General features: G+C 35.3%; 2 protein-coding genes across 3 annotated transcripts in view; one reads left to right on the plus strand and one right to left on the minus strand.

Moving 5' to 3' along the window:
• The window catches only part of LOC125668880 (relaxin receptor 1-like), a 37,827-nt gene extending 30,864 nt beyond the window's left edge, over nucleotides 1-6,963 (plus strand). Inside the window, exons 10-14 of the mRNA XM_056161231.1 lie at nucleotides 727-735; nucleotides 2,016-2,254; nucleotides 2,365-2,449; nucleotides 4,425-6,434; nucleotides 6,830-6,963. Coding sequence (XP_056017206.1) covers nucleotides 727-735; nucleotides 2,016-2,254; nucleotides 2,365-2,449; nucleotides 4,425-6,434; nucleotides 6,830-6,963 — 2,477 coding nt within the window. The remainder of the gene's footprint in view (nucleotides 1-726; nucleotides 736-2,015; nucleotides 2,255-2,364; nucleotides 2,450-4,424; nucleotides 6,435-6,829) is intronic.
• A 6,660-nt stretch (nucleotides 6,964-13,623) lies between these two features.
• Nucleotides 13,624-24,488, minus strand: LOC125671579 (probable thiopurine S-methyltransferase). 2 transcript variants are annotated; one of them, XM_048907369.2, is made up of 9 exons: nucleotides 24,335-24,487; nucleotides 22,940-23,048; nucleotides 20,699-20,791; nucleotides 18,697-18,826; nucleotides 18,254-18,306; nucleotides 18,032-18,106; nucleotides 14,357-14,442; nucleotides 14,041-14,085; nucleotides 13,624-13,854 (listed from the first exon to the last, which is right to left on the minus strand). In XM_048907369.2, exons 2-9 carry the CDS (start codon nucleotides 23,032-23,034, stop codon nucleotides 13,742-13,744), a joined length of 690 nt encoding a protein of 229 aa, XP_048763326.2. In that variant the 5' UTR covers nucleotides 23,035-23,048; nucleotides 24,335-24,487; the 3' UTR covers nucleotides 13,624-13,741. The 2 variants fall into 2 exon arrangements, with proteins under 2 accessions (XP_048763326.2, XP_056018021.1); XM_056162046.1 differs by lacking the exon at nucleotides 22,940-23,048 and having other exon boundaries at nucleotides 24,335-24,488.
• Nucleotides 24,489-24,831: the final 343 nt, after the last annotated feature.

Genomic DNA, 24,831 nt, shown 5'->3' on the forward strand with positions numbered 1-24,831 from the left:
TAGTGAGTGCCGTCGGACTTTGTCGTGTCACACCATCGCATTATGGCACATTCGTCTCACACCATCGCACTTTGGCGCATGAGTGTGGACCATCGCACTTTGGCATGTCACACCATCGGGGTATGGCGCAGACCATCGCAATTTGGCGTGACCATTGCACTTTGGAGTGCCATCGCACTTTCGAGTCCTACACACACACACACACATATATATACACACACACACACACACACACACACACACACACACACACACACACACACATATATATATATATATATATATATACCATATGCAGGTGCTAATGGAATATATTGCTACATAAATATGGGAAGTTGACGATGGAAAAGCTGAAATCATCCCGTTTGTCATTTCGTATATGCATGGCAGATTTGAAAACGATTTTGATTTTAGAAATTGTTTTTGAAATACTACATCGCTTTTTGAAAAATTGTTCAGGAAAGATATGATTACGTCAAATTATTAAAAAAAAAATCTTGCTCACTGATTCGAATGAGATAACATACTTGCAGTATCAACATTTCTAACGAATATTAGGAATTGGCTGATTAAACAACAGCCATTTAACGATAATGAAGTATGTCTGTACCAATTTTACTAAGAAAATCTTCCGACCAAAATTCAGTCAGAACTAGCTCGTTGAAAAATGACTTTCGAATGTAATACGTCCGAGGAATATAGGTAGCGCTGGGACATTAAATGAAGCTCTTACTTGTAGGAGTAGATAAGACAAATAGATATATTTCTTTAGCAAACAATAAAAGGCATATACATTTATTTGGTGAAGTTAAGCTTTGGAAAGCATAAAACACGTAGGTTTTAGGATAATTTTCCTATTTCACGCAGTGCTTCATTTTACACCTTGTATATCAAAATGCTATTAGAGCGCACCAGTGTATATGTTCTATCTAAAATTTAGACATGGACTGAAATAAAAACATTATATGTTGGATATATAGGCCTATATCTCAGTGAACTCGAAACAAAAGGCACCACAATTCGTGACAAAGTCTTTTAGATTTGCTTCTTGTTCAAGGCAAACTGCCGCTATCGCCGGTAAGTGAGAAAGTTTCCCAGTTACTTTCGGAAGGTCGGTGGTCTCTTCCCAGGTACATTGTATCTGGGTTCTCTCTTACACCAATAAAAACTGGGCGCCACCAGATAACTGAAAAATTGTTGAGTGTGGCGGAAAACAGCAATCAATCAAGCAAGGCAAACTGATAGTCCAACTTTATAACAAACGGGATGACGTAGGCTTCTCAGTCGTCAACTTCCCATATTTATGTAACGATATTCCATTATCAACTGCATATAGTGTTTATGTCTCGGTTGATTACGCGAGAGCATGTTTCGTGTATGATCAATTTTAAAATCTAGGCATGCTACTGTCAAATAAGTTATTGAAGTTACAGGAGTTTTAACAGTCTCGTTTGAAGTCAGCATTTCGCAAATTCTATGGTCGGTATAATGATTTTTTTGCAAATACTATCTGTACTTTCTGACGTGTTGCATACCAGTTGTTAGGCCGTTCTTTACATACCGATTGTTAGGCCGTTCTTTACGTACCGATTCTTAGGCCGTTCCTTACGTACCAATTGTTAGGTCATTCTTTACATACTATTTTAGACTAAGGATCAATAGTGATCAATTTCACCAATCCCATAAAGAATACAAAATCAAGAGTAGGACAAACACGGACCCAGGGGACACACCAGATGTGGGATCAGGTGTCTAGGAGGAGTAAGCATTTCCTGTTGACCTGTAACATTCGCCGTGAGACACGCATCTTGATATGATCGTTTCTTTACGTTTCATATTATCTTGGAATAATTGTTTTAAATCAATATAAAACCCAAACTTTACACAGAATCACCATCCCAAGATGAGCTTGATGAAATAATATGAAAATTGACTCATGTACTGTACTAAGATGTACATTAATCATATCTTATTCATTAATATTTCAGGAGAATTGTTTGCTCTCTCTGAAAGAGTGTCGAAGGTTAATGAAAGCTTGGAGGACAGCGCTGTTTTATACAGTACAATTCAGCCAGTATCAACCGAATTTGGTTGTATTACAATGAAGTACTCTGGTCACAATGTAAATTTTGACGTCTTCATAACCAACGGCACGACTTTTGATCCAGACGAACCAGTATTCTATCATCAAAACGTACAGACAGACAAATACATCTCTACCAGCTTCCAGACTCCTACCGATGTCCCATATATGGTAGGTAATACAAACATCTTAGATTTCTAAAAAAAAAAAAAAAAAAAAAAAAAAAAAAAAAAAAAAACTCATATAGTAATACTTTAATATGTACTAATGATCTTTTACAGGTAATTGTTAATGTACGTTTTGAATCCAGTTCATCGAGCATCATACGACTTCTGAGTATATACCATGAAACGGGAATTTGTAAAGGTTGTATAGTTTTTGATTCTGTAGAATTTAGTTGTAGTATAGATAGAATGTAAGTTTTTAGTAAGATGCACTCTTCAGAATCACATTGGTTATTACGTTACTCGGGAATGTCAGCACCACCTCTGACTAACATAAGCGACATCTCTTAATGTATCAGGAAATCATAATTCATTCATATTCAGTAAACAGAATTACATTGGTGAAACGTTCCAGAGTGAAAAATATCAAAATGACCCGTGTCATGATTATGAAATTTGGTTTGCTCGAGAGAAAAAAAAACCGCACTTGACATTATGTATGGTTTACATATAACATCAAATAATTAAAGCCTATGTTTTTGTAAATCTAATATATTCTTTAATTATTAGATGACACAATACTTTACTACGAAACTTAAAAAATGCGTCAATATTTATAAAATTATCTATCGTGTCACATGTACGATACACTAGGTTGTACACTAACACATATGTTTAAGTGGTATACATACGACTTACGACTGAAGTATCTCTTAAATACGACTTACACCTACGATGTAGACAATCAGATTATTTCTTCCTCATTTGCCAGGGATACGATTCTATCAGAGATATAAAAAAAGGGGACCACAGGCCTTATCGGTCACCTCAGCGCTAGTTAAGAGTATCACTACTCACAAGGGCTATGAAATCTAGAAGAAAAAATCCTGTTCTGAATATCTAAGCTAAATTCTTATATTCAGCAACAGTATAAAACAAGATGTGTTCTTAAAACTTCAATGCCCTCAAAAGTGCATACACTGATGAAAGACTTTACATAATATATGTATTAACATTAAACGATATGATTAATTTGGACCCATCCTAGAGTTAAAACCCTTGGGTTGCGAAATAAATAATTTTTTGTACATCCTTTTCTGCTATTCCTAAACATGCATTTAGATTTTATACGGTGTCAGCAAACTTAAAGAAGTCCTTCAAATTATTATAATAACTTTGACACCACCCTGAAACCAAACCCTTATCCTCCAGGATCATAAAATTTACAATTTTGGTAAAGCATTACCTACTCCTTCTAAATATCCATTTAGTATCAATTTTAGTATCAAGAGTACTAAAGACGATGTTATTTAAGTGTTTACATATAAAGTTTGGCCCTACCCTGGGGTCAAAACCTCTACCCCAGGAATTATGAAATTACAATCTTTGTAGAGCCCCACCCCCCCACCCCTTTCTACATCATAATGCATTTAGTTTTTCTTACACATGTGTGGTTCTACAGAAGGTTTTTGAAAATTGGTTAATTTTTGGAAGTTTTTGCCCCGTCCCTATGAATCCAGGGGTGCAGGAGACCTGACATTTACAAGTTATATCAGCACTGTCCGTCCAAAAGATGCTTCATACCAAATTTGAAAAGAATTGGAATGGTAGTTATCAAGAAGAAGTTAAAATTGTTCAATTGTTAACGGACGACGCACGACGACGGACGCAGATCAATTGCAATAGGTCATCTGAGTGACTTAGGTGATCTAAAACCTTAACTTTCATAAGATTTAGCGTGGTGTCCTATCTTTTGATTTCTAGTTTTCAAGAAACAATCACTAAGTAGGTCTTCCTACCAGGGGGCTTTGCATCGTCGACGGTGGTTTTATATAGAAATTTAATTGATTGTGTTTTATTAGGAAGTCGAAATTTGATGTGGAAATCAATGTTGATTGGTGGAGCGTGTGATTATTTGTGAAACATTCTTTAGTTAAATGTAACCATTTTCTAAGGTGATATTTTGCAATAAAAATGATGTCTATGACAAAGGTTACACTTCTGTATAAAGGTATGTGTGCATGCAGGTTGTGTGCATTGATATAAATTGATAAAGTTTAAGCATCGAGGCATAAACACTGCATGCCTGAATAGGGACAAATTACAATATTTCTATTACTCTCTTGTAAGTTACAGCAAACGTTGTAGTAAGAAAATGGGTTTTTTTTCTTTTGCAGATAGAGGACCGTGCAACACATTTCAATTCCAATGCAATGATGGAAATTGTATCGATAATATAAACGTTTGTGACAATATAAGTCATTGTCCAGAGATGGAGGATGAATTATTGTGCAAATATAAGAGTAATGCATGTTACTCCTGTCTCGAAACCCTTTACAAGTGTCCTTCTCACTGCACCTGTCAGAAGTTGGTATTCAGATGTGACTCACTGCAAAATGTTTCAAAGGAGGCCAGAGCTCTAGATCTCAGCTCAAGCAATTTGAACGTTCACCATCTAAAGAATTTCAGTTTTCTTGTACATCTCAATCTATCTGCTTGCTTTAAAGGAAACGTTTCTCTTAAAAATCTAGGAAGCCAATTAGGGTCGAAAAGTCTTCAAAGTTTAGATATCTCATACAACAGTATTCATCATATAGAGACTAATTTGTTTGAAGGAATGCAAGAATTACTGTACCTTAATATTTCAAACAATTGCATAAAAAAATTAGAACTGGATTTTCTCACTAAAATTCCAAAGTTAAGGCATTTGATCTCAAAATATAGCGAAATAGAAATTATTCGTTTGAAAGATAGTAAACACAAATTTAGTTCAAGTCTAGAACGTATAGATTTCACAGGCAATCGTATTCTGAAAATTGTACCAGGATCAATTTACTTCCTAAATTATCTGACTAAATTGATCTTAACTCATAATGCTATTGCAAATACAGATAATTATTTTTCAGATTCACAGGAGATGCTTACCTATATTGATCTGAACAATAACTCTATACACACAATCACGAGCCACATGTTCGTTGGTTTAAGCAAGTTGAAGGAACTGAACCTAGAAAACAATGAAATAGAAGTATTAGAGAATTTCGCATTTTCTACACTGATATCTCTTAGAATATTAAATTTAGCCTTCAATAAAATCCACACAATACGTAAACGGGCAATGGAAAACTTAGTTTCACTAATTCATTTGAATCTCACGGGCAATCTATTGTTAAAACTTCCGTCTGCAAGATTTGTCCCTTTGATAAAACTGCAAGTCCTAGATTTGTCCAAAAATGGATTGAGAGAACTTGATTATAATGCTTTTAAAAGAATGGAAGAAGTTAAATATCTATATATTCAAGAAAATGAATTAACTATATCTAAAACAATGTTCCAAGGCTTGTGCAACCTTGAATGGCTATGGACGGACTCTTACATTATTTGTTGTGCTAAGCCCATGTCAGTCGATACCTCAAAATGCATATCCCCCCGTGACAGTATTTCCTCCTGCGAACAGTTGATCAGTATTGGGTTTCTGGCCCAGATGATCTGGTTTATGGCGCTGTTTTCCTTTGTTGGGAATCTGTATGTTATTTATTACAGAATAAGGAATGTCAGCGGAAGAAAATCTGTTTCACAGGAAATGTTCATATTGAATCTGAGTTTTTCCGACTTTTTAATGGGCGTTTATCTGTTCATCATTGCAATAGCAGATCTAACATATCGTAACGTATATGGATTCAATGACGATCCGTGGCGATCTAGTGCAACATGTACAATTGCCGGGTTACTCGCCACGGTTTCTAGCGAAGCCTCTGTTCTTTTCGTTTTTCTAATAACAGTTGAAAGGTTTATAGTATTAAAATATCCGTTTTCTTTGGCACTCCTTAAAAGGAAGAAAAGTACTCGCTGTGTTGCAATACTTGTATGGATAATTGCCATCGCACTCGCAGCGGTTCCTCTGTCCGTCTACCCTGACTTTTACAGCAGATCTACAGTATGTGTATCTCTCCCTTTGACGGCGGAGAGGGTCCAAGGTTGGGAATATTCCACATTTGTTTTCATAGGATTTAATATGCTGATTTTCATAGCTGTGGTTCTAGGACAGATGCTCATTTATGTGGAAGTGAAGCGCATTGGAAATGCTATTACGAACGACACGACAAAGAGAGAGATTGCTGTGTTCAAGTCCCTCTCTTATGTTGTGTTATCGGACACTTTCTGCTGGATCCCCATCATACTAATAGGTATACATCTATATTTCTCTTACATATTATCATTTCTTGTCAATCGTCGTTGCTTTTCTATTTGTTGTTTACGAATGCAAACTATAGTAATCCTAATAAAATATACTACAGTAAAATATAACTATAGTAAACACTTTGATGTTTTGATTCACAATGAAACAATATAATATTTGACATATCTGAGTAAAGTATCCTATAAATAGTGGTGTGGATGAAAGGTGAAGATAACAAACAGTGATCAATCTCACAACTCCTATAAAGAAATACAAAATACAGAGGTGGGCAAACACGGAACCCTGAATATACCAGAGATGGGATCAGGTGCCTGGGGAAAAATATACGAAATGTTTTGTCAGGCATTGTTAATTTACATTAAGGGTTTCTCTTCGTTTCAGGACTTTTGGCTCATGGAGGAGTTCAGATTTCATCTGATGTATATGCATGGGTTGTTGTTCTTGTTCTGCCAATTAATTCAGCATTAAATCCATTCATATACACATTCAGCATGATTTATAAAAAACAGGTATGATCTTATTTCACATATTCTAATATAATTACTTACTACAATAATGCTTTCAGTAAAATTCATGTTGTGCGAGAGAGGGGTTACAATATGCTTTATTTCAAAATTCATTGTAATTACAATTTGGAGAAGGTAATTTTATTATCCCCTTACAACAGTGCATTCTCTCACAACTTGTGCGTTATGCATGCTTTATTTACACCTATGTTCAATCTCAAAGAGATTATCTGAGGCATGCTGGAGCGAGTTATCATCAGTGTACAATCTACACGCTGATTATACTAGTACATCACCATAATGATTAAATATCAGGAATAGTAAAGGCACTAAAACAGAACCTTGAGGTACACCTGAATATATGTGAAAATAAGATGATACATGTAACACTTGATTGCTATATTACGTAGATAAATTGTAAACCATTTTAAAAGATCAATGATATAACAGATGTTTGTAATTGAAAAATAAGTATTTTGCTTCCTATTGGTCTTCACGGCGGAGTGTGAGAAATCACCAAAAAGGAATTCCAATTATATTTTGTGTACAATATACGCTACATCTTTCAGATTTTGTCAGATGCAGGAATGATAATGGCATTACGTTCTTGGTTGCTGTATAATAATAATAATAAAGCCTTTATTTATCCAGGATTACATATTTAGCGATAACGCTAGTTTTCAATATGGTCCTGCATATAACATACATACAGACTAAAAGAAGTAGAATACATATAAACTTAAGAAATAATTATGAATGTAAGATAAATAGAATACAAAATGAAGTTAAAAAGTATGGTGATAATCTCTAAGATAATTTCTCTTAAAACACGCAACACTCGTTGAGTTTCTTATATTTTGACTCACTGTAGTGCACACTGTGCTCCCTGAAATGCTGAAAGATCTTCTATAATATTCTGTTTTTGCCCTGGGTATATACAATATATTTGAATAAGAATTTCTAGTTTGTCTTTGACTGACTTCTGATACATATTTAAAAACATTTAAATAGTCTGGCATTAAACCATGTAAAACTTTATACACTAAAATGACTTTTCTATAGACAAAGTAATCTGATAGAGGCAACCAGTTAAATTCTGTAAACATGACATTAGATGGTGTTTCAAAATTTCTGATGTTAAGAATTACCCTTGCAGCTCGTTTTTGCAATATAAAAAGCTTATTCACATTTTCAGAATTTCTTGGATTGCTCCATATAGTACAACAATATGTAAAATGTGGAAAAATCATAGTATTTAATAGTGAAGGTCACTATAAGGGAAATTCCCAAACATCTTGAGTACACGTTTCTAGTAACATTTCTTATCCCAAAGTTTATCAAACTTTCTTGATTGAATAATTTAAAACCTCGAAACTGACTCCTAGAGCCTACGAATTATAATACCTGGTCGTCCATCTCTGTATACATCCAGAGTGTACGACCTAGCCAAAAGTGATTAGATATTTCTTGATGGTATGACTAATTGATTTAAAACTACTGGTTCATTTAGAACTTAGCGCACGATACCTGATCGGCCATCATTAGATTGGGTTCGATGTGACTATCACTCAACACTAATTTGTGATAGGAGCCACCCTCTCTCTCTACAACTATAGTGCAAGATAGTTGAAAATGTATTGTATATTGTTTAACGTCCCTCTCGAGAATGTTTCACTCATATGGAGACGTCACCATTGCTGGTGAAGGGCTGATTTAGGCCTATGCTCGGCACTTACGGTCTTTGAGCCGGGAGGGATCTTTATCGTGCCACATTTGCTGTGACACGGGACCTCGGTTTTTGCTGTCTCATCCAAAGAACCGCCCCATTTAGTCGCCTCTTACGACAAGCAAGAGGTATTGAGGACCTATTCTAACCTGGATCCCCACGGAATTAGTCCGAAATGAGTAGAGACGTCGAAATGAGTAGAGACGCAAGTTGACATTGAGTGACGCCAAATGATAATCAGTCGTATACATTTTGATTTTCTCAATTTCTTTTTGACTCGATGTTGAATAAAGCAAATATTATATTCACCTCGAAGGTACGTCCAGGTAAGAATAATGTTATATTTTCCCAAGGTTGTTGGATTTCAACCAATTAGAAAGCACATAATCATTATCGATCATATGATAAAAGCTCTTATCGACTAATATGATATGCAATATGTGTTAGACATAGTACTACAATCAAATAATGAAATACTTATCTACAGAAATGGAAGTCACCAAGGAGTCAGGTAATGACGGGAAATAAGAGTGAAGTTGTCACCAAGGAGTCAGGTGATGACGGGAAATAAGAGTGAAGTTGTCACCAAGGAGTCAGGTGATGACGGGAAATAAGAGTGAAGTTGTCACCAAGGAGTCAGGTAATGGCGGGAAATAAGAGTGAAGCTCAGTGAAGATGCATTCATTTTACTGGAGATGTCACGGTGATTTTAAGACCACGGTGCACTAACTGGCGATTGACAGCAGATTCAGTATAATACCTACATAAGAACAGTATAAAAGGTTAATAAATTGGAACACTGTGAGGAAGTAAGAAATCCTGCAGGATCGAACTTCATAAAGAAAGTTCAGGAAAGTAGATAGGTGCAACACAATGTGCAATACTAAAATTTCATTACCTGAGCAATTTTGATATGATGGCTCTCTATCATGTAAATGAAATTAAAAAGTAGATGAAATACATCAGAATAAAATTAACCAACACGTATATGTAAGCATTGATCGTATTGTATTTGTGTTTACTATTTAAGGCGTACATGTATCAATATCGCGTCTTTGATACTTGCTGCAATAATGTAGCCCTTTTCTACATTTATTTTGGAGGGGGGGGGGGGGGGGGGGAGTTGCAACTCCTTAGGATCTCCGTAATCGTGGAGATGCGGGAGTGAATCTTTCCCGCAACATTTTTATTATTCTAAACAGTTGGTTTTCTTTACTTAAAACAAAGTTGATATTATATGTTTTAGTCAATATATAAATTTACAACCTGCAACTTGCGCGTTTTTTAAACAATTTCGATCTATTCCACTTTCTCGATTCATATTGTACGGCATGTTTGATGTGCTGACGCTGAACTTCCGGTTTGCATATGCCCATATAAGGTAGTGTTTACTTATATGTACGAGTATGGAGGGAAAGTGCTTTCTTCAGAGGTTTATATTTGATATCAAGTTAAACTACGAACAGCAGAGAGTAATTTCTTTCTTTCTTTCACTATATGATTTTCCTTTCTTTGTCGGAATAGATTGAGTCCATGTTGAACTACCACATTTTAGCGCTAATTGTCAAGATTTTGGGTTTTGTCAGTAGATCCCCTTGTTAAATCTCGCGATAATAAGCATGACGGGGTCGACGAAGAATTTTTTTTATGTTGTACATTATATTTAACGTAAAACAATTTTATTAGACATGCCCAAACTTAAAGTTGGTACTCTTTTTAGTGTAAACAACATTAGAGACAAATACACGTAACCTATTCCAGGTCATTCATACAAAATATTTTACACCATTACGAAGATCCTATGGAATTATAGCCCTCTCCCGAAAACGTCAGAATAAAAAAAAAATCGGAGAAGGCTACATTATTGCAGCTACTTTGATACATGCACTTAATTTTGGTCATGTCATTTTACATATATAATTATAAAAACAGATCATTGTATTTCACAATATTTCTCATTTCAAAACCAATATCAATCTTCCTCAAGGCATCTAATTTAAACAATATTTTTATTTACTAATAAGTGAATGGGATTGGACAGCAGGCATAGCCTATTTCAGCCCTCTCCCAAGGCATTTACCTGGTAAGACCTGATTTAGTCATTCAAAACATCTTATGGATGCCAATGGAATGCTGTTATTTGTATGCTTACATAACGTTCAATGATACTTGCATAATTGAGTAACGACATTTTCAATGATAAAAAGGCTTACGACTAAAATAGATAAAATCATTATTATACACCTAAAGTAAACGTTGTATTGATGTATTTTTATGCAAATCATGTAAGTATTTAACATTCAAATATTTCTGCTGTTTAATAATTTGTTATTTTATTCGTTGTTGATCACATGAAGATTGGTTAGAATGTTGGCGTTAATATGTTTACTTTCAGCCACCAGTCCCCCACCTCCTTTGTATCTTTGATCTCACTGTATTCTTTCTTATGCTTTGGCTAACAATTTTTTAAATACTGGAGTTTTTCTTTTGTCATCCATTTTTCAAGACAGACTGATTGTTTTACATGTATAACATATTCATATCATTCATTTTATGGGGTCAGATTGCTTGATATTTGTGTAATGTTGACTGTATACTACACTACATTACACTATACTATACTATACATGTATATACACTGACCCCCATATATGTGTACAATTTTTTAACCATTTACTTAATAAACGACATTTTTTTTGGTATTATTCACCTACTGTATAATAAGTCGTTACGAGCTTCGGTTCCTCCACAAGTAAATTATGGAGCATTAAATATGTCTCTAAATTTTGGTCGTAGTGGTAAGAATTTTTTTTCTGAAAAGAGCCAGGCTTGTGAAAGTCGCCCTTTTGCTCTCCCCTGTAACTAATATGAATAGTACACCAATGTCATATTTATTGTCCCTGACCTTTTCTAGACTGATTTGTGACCGGTCGACAGGGGATGCCTACTCCTCCTAGGCACCTGATCCCACCTCTGGTGTGTCCATGGGTCCATGTTTGCCCAACTATCTATTTTGTATTGCTTATAGGAGTTATGAGATTGATCACTGTTCGTTATCTTCACCTTTCATAACCAATATTTGGAGATATTTCAACCCCAATTTGAATGCTTAACAGTAGTAAGACAATATCCTTTGACATTTAGAAAAAACTTTAATTAATGGGAATTGCATACAACAGATATTTTTTGTGAAAATGGAGAAGGCATAAATATCATGGATTTATTCCTAGTGATCAGGAATGTTTTCTCTTAGATAAGTTTCAGATAGTAATCTATGAATTTCACACCAAAGCTAAACAGTTATAAGGAGTGAAAGCAATAGAGCATAATTGTGTGAATATGTATGGTTTCGCGTAATCCAATATGGTGTAATGTCTTCAATGTCAGATCACAACCTTCTACATTGTACAAGTCAGTATGTATTTCATACTATGTGTGAACAATTTTTGTCTTCATTTATTGGAGAAAACCAGACAATCAATGAAAACTATATCAAAACAATGTCCAAATTTCCAAAAATAGACCATTTTTCTTGATGCCCCTTTAAACATGAATGAAGGGCATGTCAAACTTGGGTTTCTGAATGAATACACATACTCGTATATCTAACAAAAGATGATTGGAAATCAGAGCAAAACTAGCTTCCATCAATGTTCACTTTAAATCTATCAACTAAACTGTTGCTTATGAAAAGTGAAGATAACTAACAGTGATCGATCTCATAACGCCTATAAGCAATGCAAAATAAAGAGTTTGGCAAACACGGTCCCCTGTATATACCAGAAATGGGATCAGGTGCCTGGGAGGAGTAAGCATCCCCTTTTTATGTACAGAATCATGTCTGGTATTCTTCTAGGGATCAGGTGCCTGGGAGGAGTAAGCATCCCCTTTTTATGTAAAGAATCATGTCTGGTATTCTTCTAGGGATCAGGTGCCTGGGAGGAGTAAGCATCCCCTTTTGATGTACAGAATCATGTCTGGTATTCTTCTAGGGATCAGGTGCCTGGGAGGAGTAAGCATCCCCTTTTGATATACAGAATCATGTCTGGCATTCTTCTATTGATGCTTAATGAAGGAGTTTCCACCTTTATATCCATCTTCATCTTCACAAGTCAAGAGTTATTGATTCGTTACCTCGCACTAACGAGGTAACGAATCAATAACCCTTGACTTGTGAAGATGATCCATCTTGAGAAAACATTTTCCCTCCGACGACTTTGTTTTCCATAGTTAAATGCACCAATATCAGATATGAGCTATATGTTGGTGTATTTGTATCCTTTGTGTGATAGCATATCGACTAAATACAATGAGTTAAAAATCGGTCTACGGGAACAATGTTGGTTTCACGCAAGAGGAACCTTTTAAAATGATACAATACACCGAAGAAAATAGTTATGGATAAAGTGCAAGATATGAATATTTTGAAACAAAAAACTTTTGGATTTATTTTCAACGGCTAAAAATTTTTCTTGTGAAAAATCAGTATCTTCTAGCGGCGCATCGTTTACAGTGGTTCAATGGTTACATCGTTCATATTGTGACCAGGAGGTCGTGACCCTCTTATCTTAGTCGCGTCAAAGGTTAGATGTAAAAATTGGTAGTGATCGATCCTTCGCCAAATTAAACGTTAGGCATTTAGAAGGGTCTTTCGCATGATACTTTTAAAAAAGAGGTCCAGCGTCATGGCAGGCATTTGACTCCTCAAAGAACCCTCACTACAACAACCTTGAGTGTCATGCATAGTTCACGCACAGCTAGTGACTTCTCAATTAGAGTGTGGAAATTCTCAAAAGGGCGTAAAACAAAGAAAAAAGTAAGCCCATGGCATATCGGGAAACACTGGCTGTTAGTATTCTCAACATGAGTTTGAAATCAGCAAACTAAAAACAATGATGTAAAAATAATGTAATAGTAAATAATCATAGAAGCAAGAGGCATTCTTCTGTTAATTCTTTTATTCATACAAGAACTAATGTATATAAGTATTGGAATTCTGTACAAGACTTCAACATATTTCTCAGCATCATCTACTCAATTTGAGTGTACACAGTTATTTTATCATTTAACAGTCATTAAAAACAACTTCTCGTGCAAACTCTCTATTCCCCATGGCTTAAATGCCTCTTCAAAGATGTCTATTCGGTCCAGCCTGGTGATGCTCAGCTTGTCCCCTACAGAGTTACAACTTGTAAACTGTACTTCATTGCTACATTTTCACTCCTCAATAATCAATTCAATATTGCCACTTTTATTTTCCAAAATACTTCCGTTCAATATGACTAGAGAACTTGATTGAGGTAATGAATAAGTAAAATATTTTTTAAATTTTAAACTTCATCACTCTGTAATAAACCTACCGAACAGATTGTGTATTTCCTGCTCTGATAAATAAAATGGTGGCCCTACAATTAGAAACAAAAGAAACATTTGCTGATGAAAATATCACCACTACCACCCCTGTCACAAACTGCATCACAAAATATCACCACCACCCCGTCACACACTGCATCACAAAATATCACCACCACCCCGTCACAAACTGCATCACAAAATATCACCACCACCCCGTCACACACTGCATCACAAAATATCACCACCACCCCGTCACAAACTGCATCAGAGTAATGAAATTTATAATCATTCAATTGCATGTAACTGAATAAGTATAAATACCTGGATATTTAGTTTCGTCATATTCCAATGTGTCCAAAAGATATCGACAATCCGGGGAAAGCAGGCTTGTTAACAGTTCTGCATACCTGTGAAATGTCAGATGGTTGAATAGTATTAAACAGGTTATTCTGCAATCGTGGATATCGCAATACTATGCAGTGGTATATAGTTGTATATGTATTTAGATGTGAGAATCACGGGTCTTACGGATATGACCTTAAAAACTGGGGTAGCGTCAGGCGTTGGCACGTTAAAGAACCCTCACTACCATGACTCTGAGCTCTAGGCATAGGTCTAAGTTTGTGGTACTTCACTTACAGTTGATGACGCCTAGATAGGCGCGAAAATATCTCGAAGGGACGTAAAACAAACAAATCAATAATGTGTGTACAGAGTTATGTGTAATATTACAGTCCTATACATGTGTGTACAGAGTGATGTGTAATATTACAGTCTTATAGATGTGTGTACAGAGTTATGTGTACTATTACAGTCTTATAGATGTGTGTACAGAGTTATGTGTACTATTACAGTCTTATACATGTGTGTACAGAGTAATGTGTACTATTACAGTCTTATACATGTGTGTACAGAGTGATGTGTAATATTACAGTCTTGTACATGTGTGTACAGAGTGATGTGTAATATTACAGTCTTATACATGTGTGTACAGAGTTATGTGTAATATTACAGTCTTGTACATGTGTGTACAGAGTTATGTGTAATATTACAGTCTTATACATGTGTGTACAGAGTTATGTGTAATATTACAGTCTTGTACATGTGTGTACAGAGTGATGTGTAATATTACAGTCTTATACATATGTGTATAGAGTATGTGTAATATTACAGTCTTATACATGTGTGTACAGAGTTATGTGTAATATTACAGTCTTATACATGTGTGTACAGAGTTATGTGTAATATTACAGTCTTATACATGTGTGTACAGAGTTATGTGTAATATTACAGTCTTATACATGTGTGTACAGAATAGTGTGTAATATTACAGTCTTATACATGTGTGTACAGAGTTATGTGTAATATTACAGTCTTATACATGTGTGTACAGAGTTATGTGTAATATTACAGTCTTATACATGTGTGTACAGAGTTATGTGTAGTATTACAGTCTTATACATGTGTGTACAGAGTTATGTGTAATATTACAGTCCTATACATGTGTGTACAGAGTTATGTGTAATATTACAGTCCTATACATGTGTGTACAGAGTGATGTGTAATATTACAGTCTTATAGATGTGTGTACAGAGTTATGTGTACTATTACAGTCTTATAGATGTGTGTACAGAGTTATGTGTACTATTACAGTCTTATACATGTGTGTACAGAGTAATGTGTACTATTACAGTCTTATACATGTGTGTACAGAGTGATGTGTAATATTACAGTCTTATACATGTGTGCACAGAGTTATGTGTAATATTACAGTCTTGTACATGTGTGTACAGAGTTATGTGTAATATTACAGTCTTATACATGTGTGTACAGAGTTATGTGTAATATTACAGTCTTATACATGTGTGTACAGAGTTATGTGTAATATTACAGTCTTGTACATGTGTGTACAGAGTGATGTGTAATATTACAGTCTTATACATATGTGTATAGAGTATGTGTAATATTACAGTCTTATACATGTGTGTACAGAGTTATGTGTAATATTACAGTCTTATACATGTGTGTACAGAGTTATGTGTAATATTACAGTCTTATACATGTGTGTACAGAGTTATGTGTAATATTACAGTCTTATACATGTGTGTACAGAATAGTGTGTAATATTACAGTCTTATACATGTGTGTACAGAGTTATGTGTAATATTACAGTCTTATACATGTGTGTACAGAGTTATGTGTAATATTACAGTCTTATACATGTGTGTACAGAGTTATGTGTAGTATTACAGTCTTATACATGTGTGTACAGAGTTATGTGTAATATTACAGTCCTATACATGTGTGTACAGAGTTATGTGTAATATTACAGTCCTATACATGTGTGTACAGAGTGATGTGTAATATTACAGTCTTATAGATGTGTGTACAGAGTTATGTGTACTATTACAGTCTTATAGATGTGTGTACAGAGTTATGTGTACTATTACAGTCTTATACATGTGTGTACAGAGTAATGTGTACTATTACAGTCTTATACATGTGTGTACAGAGTGATGTGTAATATTACAGTCTTATACATGTGTGCACAGAGTTATGTGTAATATTACAGTCTTGTACATGTGTGTACAGAGTTATGTGTAATATTACAGTCTTATACATGTGTGTACAGAGTTATGTGTAATATTACAGTCTTGTACATGTGTGTACAGAGTGATGTGTAATATTACAGTCATATACATGTGTGTATAGAGTATGTGTAATATTACAGTCTTATACATGTGTGTACAGAATAGTGTGTAATATTACAGTCTTATACATGTGTGTACAGAGTTATGTGTAATATTACAGTCTTATACATGTGTGTACAAAATCATGTGTAATATTACAGTCTTATACATGTGTGTACAGAGTGATGTGTAATATTACAGTCTTGTACATGTGTGTACAGAATAGTATGTAATATTACAGTCTTATACATGTGTGTACAGAGTTATGTGTAATATTACAGTCTTATACATGTGTGTACAGAGTTATGTGTAATATTACAGTCTTATACATGTGTGTACAGAGTTATATGTAATATTACAGTCTTATACATGTGTGTACAGAGTTATGTGTAATATTACAGTCTTATACATGTGTGTACAGAGTGATGTGTAATATTACAGTCTTACACATGTGTGTACAGAATAGTGTGTAATATTACAGTCTTATACATGTGTGTACAGAGTTATGTGTAATATTACAGTCTTATACATGTGTGTACAGAGTTATGTGTAATATTACAGTCTTATACATGTGTGTACAGAGTGATGTGTAATATTACAGTCCTATACATGTGTGTACAGAGTGATGTGTAATATTACAGTCTTATACATGTGTGTACAGAGTTATGTGTAATATTACAGTCTTATACATGTGTGTACAGAGTTATGTGTAATATTACAGTCTTATACATGTGTGTACAGAGTTATGTGTACTATTACAGTCTTATACATGTGTGTACAGAATAGTGTGTAATATTACAGTCTTATACATGTGTGTACAGAGTTATGTGTAATATTACAGGGACGTTAAACAATATTTAATCAATCTATCAATCTTATACATGTGCGTACAGAATAGTGTGTAATATTCTATACTCGCATACCTGTTTATGTAAAGTAGTATACAAGATCAAGTATGATGCGCAATTTGTTCGTGGTTTGCTGGATCTTTTCAAACTGACGTCACAGAATTTAAATATACTAGAAAACGAGTGCCCGTATCAAAATACTCAGACAAGAAACAAACATCTTACACGCATAAAAAGACAGGAAATGTATTTATTTTTCTCAGTAATTAAATTTTGGCATACATTCTGATGATTTTAAGTTTTGCCGATACCTCTCTAGAAAAAGAGTTTGTTAATAATCTTCTATCGAATTATATATACATTTAACATGAACTGCTTCAAGCGGATTCATTAAATACCAAATGATGAAATGAAAACAATTGCTATATTTAATGACAACATGTTCTTAAATTCGCTACCTTTGCCTTTCGTCCCTGTTGATGGCCACTATTGATCCCCTATCCCAGACAGCATTCATTCCGCCTTCCAACTTGCTAAACATGAATATGGTCATACATTAAATTCAGAACGTTTATTCATTAAACCAGCACAATCATTCACGTGTAATTATATACAATGCAAATTGATGATTCCCCACAATTACCAAAAACTGTATCAAGAATTGTATAAAAAAAATATACCTGTTGAATTTAAACAAATCACAGCAGTACAATTTCATTCTTTCATCTTCACTCTAGAAACAGAAAATTACACTCATTGGATAAGATTTAAAATGAAAATTTCAAAAGGAGAAGTACCTTTGCTTGTAAAATGACACACACTTGTACGAGTATTATTGGTTGTGTAATAACCACATTGCTACTGTAAGTTTAATTTATTGCAAAATCATAAATGCATAAAACATTAAACAACACTTTATCTGTAAAATTTAGTTTCGCAGTTCTTGCTCACAGAAAGAAATATATCTATTATCTACAATACTAAATATAATAAAACTTTTGAATTTCACTGATGAATTGTAACAGTTTAGAATTTGTTTAAAGTGTTTGAAATGCATTATTTTAGTGCATCGGGAGGATTTGGTGTTTTTTTTGGCCTCACACAGGATTTATTACTGACATACCGTGAAGACAGAACCGCCAATGTCTGGTAGATCTGATACGGTGTATTTAATGGATTGCTCCTTGAAGAACTCCTCCACGGCGCTTCTAACAGATTCCACACCAATAATGGTGTGTCCCTGGTCCCATAACCTAGCACAGATCAAGGAGTCAAATTAAACAAATATTTATATTTCCATTGTTTTTGCCCTCGATATCTTAACCAATTGAAATGATAGCCATGTCCTCATGTATTTTTAAAAGAAATTAATTTCCTAAATCAACTACATTATATTCCTTTAAAAATGAACATTAACGGTACCAACACTTTTCAACATCTTCAAATATTAATATATTTACTGTTGTCCAAGAGTTGACAATTTAATTTTTAACAATAATAAATCTCTTGCATTGAGTAACAATAACAGTACTCAAAACGATGCATTGCACTCTTTCATCTTTTGTGATATCATGCATATAAAGGCAACATAAAGAATCCAGGCAAAGTCGTAGTGAAATTGTTCAGATAGTCAGAAAATTAAGAAACGATTGCAAAGCCAAGTTGACTTCTAAACTCATTAATAAAACAATCGTATTTGGAATGTAGTGGCATACATTGCTAAATCTGTTTCTAAACTTAAAATCAAGATGAAAGGTGAAGATAACGAACAGTGACCAATCTCATAACTCCTATAAGCAATACAAAATAAAGAGTTGGGCAAACACGGACCCCTGGATATACCAGAGGTGGGATCAGGTGCCTAGGAGGAGTAAGCATCCCCTGTCGACTGGTCACATCCGCCGTGAGTACCATATCTTGATCAGGTAAACGGAGTTATCCGTAGTCAAAATCAGTGTGCCAAAAACGGCCTAACGATCGGTATGAAACACGTCAGACAGCATTTGACCCAATGATAGGTTGCACTAAATCGCTATAACGACCATTTGCGAGAATTTGTGAAATGCTGACTGTAAACGAGACTGTTGGAATACACCCCCATCAAAGCAAATACTGGATAAACATTCCTTCATTTCATAGACAAAGTAGATGTTTCTCTGGTGTTAATCAACTGGTCTCAGAACCAGATTTACCCGAACAGGTTGAAACTGAAGATCATAATAAGATGTATTTATTCAGCTACAAATATTGTATCCTACTTGACCACATATTTTGACAGTCTTTCGCCAGGAGTGCTGAAAAGACCTTGTAACTCTAATCATAAGCCCCTGAGTAAGCTTGTTCTTAAGAAGTGCACGTTTGTCATACATGGAAACAAGCCCACGTTTCACTCATTTTTAAAGAGAAATGGAATCCTGATCACCCTCAGAGATGTCGATCGATATCATTGACGAGTGCTGGAAAATCCTGGAAAAAATATATGTTCATTTCCATTATAGAGATTAGTTAAATATCAATCGATTTCTCAATTCTCAATTCGATCTACAATAGAATGCCCTATAATTAATTAGCCGGCTGAAATGTATGACAAAACCATGTCCAAGCTAGACATAGCCAAAGATATATATCATGCCACATCTCAGGGGTATTTTATAAAGAAGATGGGTGAATAAGGCGAAGAAAATGCCTATTCATCCAAATATATACTATACACATATTTTTATCATATGTTTTTTTTCTTCTGATAAACTGATAATTGACAATTTTATTGTTTGACAATATGTTACAAAAAAATCAGTGATCAAATATAGAATATATTAGCCACCAAAACAAATATGAAAATAAAAGAGATAATCGTGTCCAGCGGTTTAGACCAGAAGACCAAATTGCTAACCTTTTAATCGTACATGTTATACCGTCTTTAATGTAGGGACTTGGAATATATTTACAAATGCTATCATTTTGTATAAGATTGATTGATTGATGTTTTCCGCCACACTCAACAATTTTTCAGTTATCTGGTGGCGCCCAGTTTTTTATTGGTGGAAGAGAGAACCCAGATACAATGTACCTGTATTTCATTAGCTGTATATCATTGCTGTAAAACATTGCCTATATACCATTACCATTTCATGTCTACGGATTTTCCACACAAGGGAACGAAAATCTTAATTCTCTGTCTGCCATTGATCAGTTTATCAATGTGCTTCTCTAGCAACCTGCCAAATAAAAAAAAGTTTAATTTAACGATATAAAATTTGTGTGTCATAAGACGTAAATTGATAATTTTCTCGGGAACCAGAACCGCGTGTGGTTCATAAAAATAATTCGATATCATGCAGAGACACTACAGCACATTTTGTGCAAAATTCATGAAATTACAATTTTCCCAGAGCTTTCTCAAATTTTGTTGCATAGTTGAAAATTCTCGTTTTAACACAAAAGGTAATACTTTTTGATGGCCTATACAAAAAACATCAAGTCTCCTCCTTTCGGTCTTCAGACGCATGCACATAGACGGTAAACAGTGCAGCATGTCGTCCAGTGAGAGAAAATGTAGTGGATAGACCCACATCGTCAGAAACCCACGGTCGGTCGCACTTCTTTTACCTCCCGTGGGAGACAACGCCGATATTTTCACATAACTCATTAAAATGCATGATCATACATGACCTATCGAGGAGCAATGAGAATCGCCGTAAGTATTCCCAAAACTCTCAGCGTTAGCAGTAATTTTTGTCGTGCCACTATCAAAGATCGGGGTTACAAGGCTCTGTCGTCAAAATCTTCACTTGAACAGTATAGTTATGCTCTAGAGTGCCTATACTTGCACCCAACAGACGCGTCATTTGCGTACAGCCTTTGTACGAATAAATTAAATCGGGTATGTAAAATCAATGAGTCAATGCTCACAAAAGTGGACCGAATGAAGGAGGAAAGAGTTAAGTTGTTAAGTATGTTAATATTTTGAATAAAATTACATAATTTCAAAACAAACTGACAATAGAAGTTGTAAAACATTTCGCTGGAAGTTTTAAAACTTGTTAAAATCTTCGCTGCGAAAACCAAGTTTTTCTATGCTCCCGGACATTGGAAATAGGGGATTTTTTCATTGGTTGAATATCCCAATAAGAAATGATAAAGTCACCAATCGCATAAAGAAGCCGAGACACACCTCCCAGCGAAAACATCGGCGTTGTGTCCCACGGGAGGTAAAAGAAGTGCAACCGAAAGTGAGTTTTTGACAATGATCAACCCAGAATTTTGACAGATTATGCGAATAAAGATGTAAACATAGAATGAGATAAAACTAATACGTGAACTAAAATTTACTTTGGGATCAGTTTGACCGTAGCTAAGAGAAACACGCAGAATTACTGACAGATCCAGGATTTCCGAAGAGGGGGGGGGGGCATGTGAAAGTCAAGTATTAGCTAAAGTACACGGGCATTTGGGTGTCAAATCTGAAGTTTTACTCATAATTTACAGTGAAATAGGGACGGGGCCATAACCCCCTCTAAATCTGCCACTGGGACTAGCGGAGACCTGCTTTAAAAGTAAGTGTTATTTTTATCTGAATACGTCATGTGTTACTAGTTTAAAAACATTGGTCAATAGGAACATGGAAAGGTTTCTATTAAAATAATGATTTATAATTACTTAATTATAAGAAGCAGGGAATAATCTCATACTTGATTGATTGATTGTATCTTGTATAACGTCTCTCTCGAGAATTTTTCACTCATATGGAGACGTCACCAAGACCGGTGAAGGGCTTCAAATTCAGGTCTTTGCTCGGCGCTTACGGCCATTGAGCAGTAAGGATTCTTTAGCGTGCCACACCCAATGTGACACGGGACTTCCGTTTTTAAGGTAATCTCCGAGGACCCGTGACATTCACACCCGATGCCGAGTGTTTGTCGATGGAACTGTCACTACCTGTTTTAACGACTTAGATCTGTCGCGGCCGGGATTCGAGCCCCGGCCTTCCGCATGCGAGGCTAACGTTCTAACCTCTAGACCACCGCGGCGGTTCTCATACTTGAAAGGCGAGCGTCGACCCCCTAAGGGATATTTAAATAAATTTCTACACAACACCTTTGCTGTCATTCAAAATCATGTGATGTAAATATGCATTTAAGTGTCCGATTCATCACGAAGAAACCTTTGAATTCCGAATGATCTTCAAAGCGCAACTGAGAGCAAATTGATGCATTCAAATTATTCAAAATTGTCAGCATCGATATTATTTCTATCATTTCATCGATACGTGTTTTAAAAAATCATTTGATTAAAATGAGGAAAAATCAGCTGTAGTGTCTCGATAAAAAAAAAAATTCCAAATTTATTACGTAAAGTATTATTACAAATCAACATGGTCTCTATGGAATCCAATTTGTTGTTCTTTCCAGATATCCTCCCAGAAGTTTTGTGACACTTCAGTAAACTGAGGGTTGCTCATTGTCTGACTGAGAACTGTTAAATAAAAATATTTATAGGTTAATTGGTTTTATATTGTTTAAGGTCCCGCTCGAAAATGTTTCACTCATATGGAGACGTCACTATTGCTGGTGAAGGGCTATATTTAGGTCTATGCTCGGGGCTTACGGCCTTTGAGCAGGGAGGGATCTTTATCTTTCCACACCTGCTGTCATACGAGGCCTTGGTATCTGCGGTCTCATCTGAAGGACCGCCCCATTTATAGTCGCCTCTTACGACAAGCAAGGGGTACTGAGGACCTATTCTAACCACCGGCACCTGAGGTGTGGATAGCTTGTATACATCTTATGTACATACCCCCCCCCCAAGATTGAAATTATTTTATACAGAACCATAAGTGTATCCAAAACATGTTATTTCCCCACCGATCACCCTCATAAGTCGTTCTGGATAGTAAGTTTGTACCTTCTGTAAGCTTTAGAGATGTCAGACGGATGACCACTACATAAGATTATGATGATAGGGAATCAATAAGCGAACAATGATCACTCAAGTTAAGAATGGGACACCCATTCGTTGTTGTTTTGAAATGTGTATTTCGTAATTCTGCCTACATTCCATTGCTTCAAAAGTTATAAATGCCCAGACAACTTACAATGACATTATGATGACGTTTCACCCTCTCTCGACAGACAAGTTGTTGCTCTTGTACCTTGTAATTGCTAATTTTATGTACTCTTTCAAACGAACTGTCTTCCCTCAATTCAGAAGAATACCCTTGTTTAGACAGACGAATTAAACTATAATCCCGATATTATCTTCAAAAGATGTATCCAGATTTCCAGAGCATATCTCTGGATTTGCCTTGACGGTCACGTCGTTGTTTTGTGGGTATACATTAAAATTTGCATATTTTATTTAAATTGTAATTAAGGGTTATGACATCATTCATTCAAGTTTTTAATGTATAGCAATTAAATATGCTGTAAACGTCTAGCTCCCAACATGCCACAGAGTCTGGTCGACAAAATAACGTTCCGCAGAATAAATAAGACATTTTTAGCATTTAACGGCTGCCGTAGAAAAACAAATAAGAGGGCACTTTCTGGGACGTCGCATATGCAGTTTTATCAAAGGTGCTGCCAAATAAATCTTACTAATACATATTCATTACAAGAAACACTGTAACTTTATACATGTGTGCTTTAAATTGATGATTTCACTATGACCACTGCTGGATTAGGCGGGAATCTCGGAAGTTGTTATAGATGAATAATTACAACATAGGTCTAATCAATACCTGTTCTAATGAACTTCCTTACCTGGAGCTTCCTATCTCACACGTCACGCAATACAGAACAACTGCAAATATCAGACTTGGCATCAACCACCACCGCTCAACCATCAAAACCAAATGCGTGACCGAACCCGTAGGAGAACACGTACTCAACAAAGAAGGTCACGTTTGGTACATGTAAGACATGCAAGTAGACTAGTTATTGATCATAACCCAACATGGACCGATGCTGAGAAAAAGAGTATGGAAAAATGCTGGATGCATCGCTTGAAATCATTCTGTCCAGGCGGAATGAACAAATTGAATGATTTCATGCGATAAATCCTCACCGTAATCAGATTACACAGCCCAATGTAGCAGAGTTTTCTTTGGGGGAGGGGGTCTGAAACATGTGGGTAAGGGGTATACATCAAAGTCAGGTTATGCCAAAATAATGAAAAATCAGATTTCCCTTTTATTGGTGTAGTTAATAAATTATGACTCTAAATTACATGTAATCTATACATACTGGTGCTGGTGCAC

Source organism: Ostrea edulis, chromosome 4 (genome assembly GCF_947568905.1).
Source record: "Ostrea edulis chromosome 4, xbOstEdul1.1, whole genome shotgun sequence".
Taxonomy (NCBI): Eukaryota; Metazoa; Mollusca; class Bivalvia; order Ostreida; family Ostreidae; genus Ostrea; species Ostrea edulis.

What these genes read in the sequence shown, in the direction of transcription:
- LOC125671579 (XM_048907369.2), bottom strand. Translation starts at nt 23,034, where the DNA reads ATGAGCAACCCTCAGTTTACTGAAGTGTCACAAAACTTCTGGGAGGAT. An exon ending in CATAGAGACCATGTTGATTT is followed by an intron (nt 20,792 to 22,939) that starts GTAATAATACTT and finishes TTTATTTGGCAG; the next exon opens with GTTGCTAGAGAAGCACATTG. An exon ending in AACAGGGACGAAAGGCAAAG is followed by an intron (nt 14,443 to 18,031) that starts GTAGCGAATTTA and finishes GACATTTCACAG; the next exon opens with GTATGCAGAACTGTTAACAA.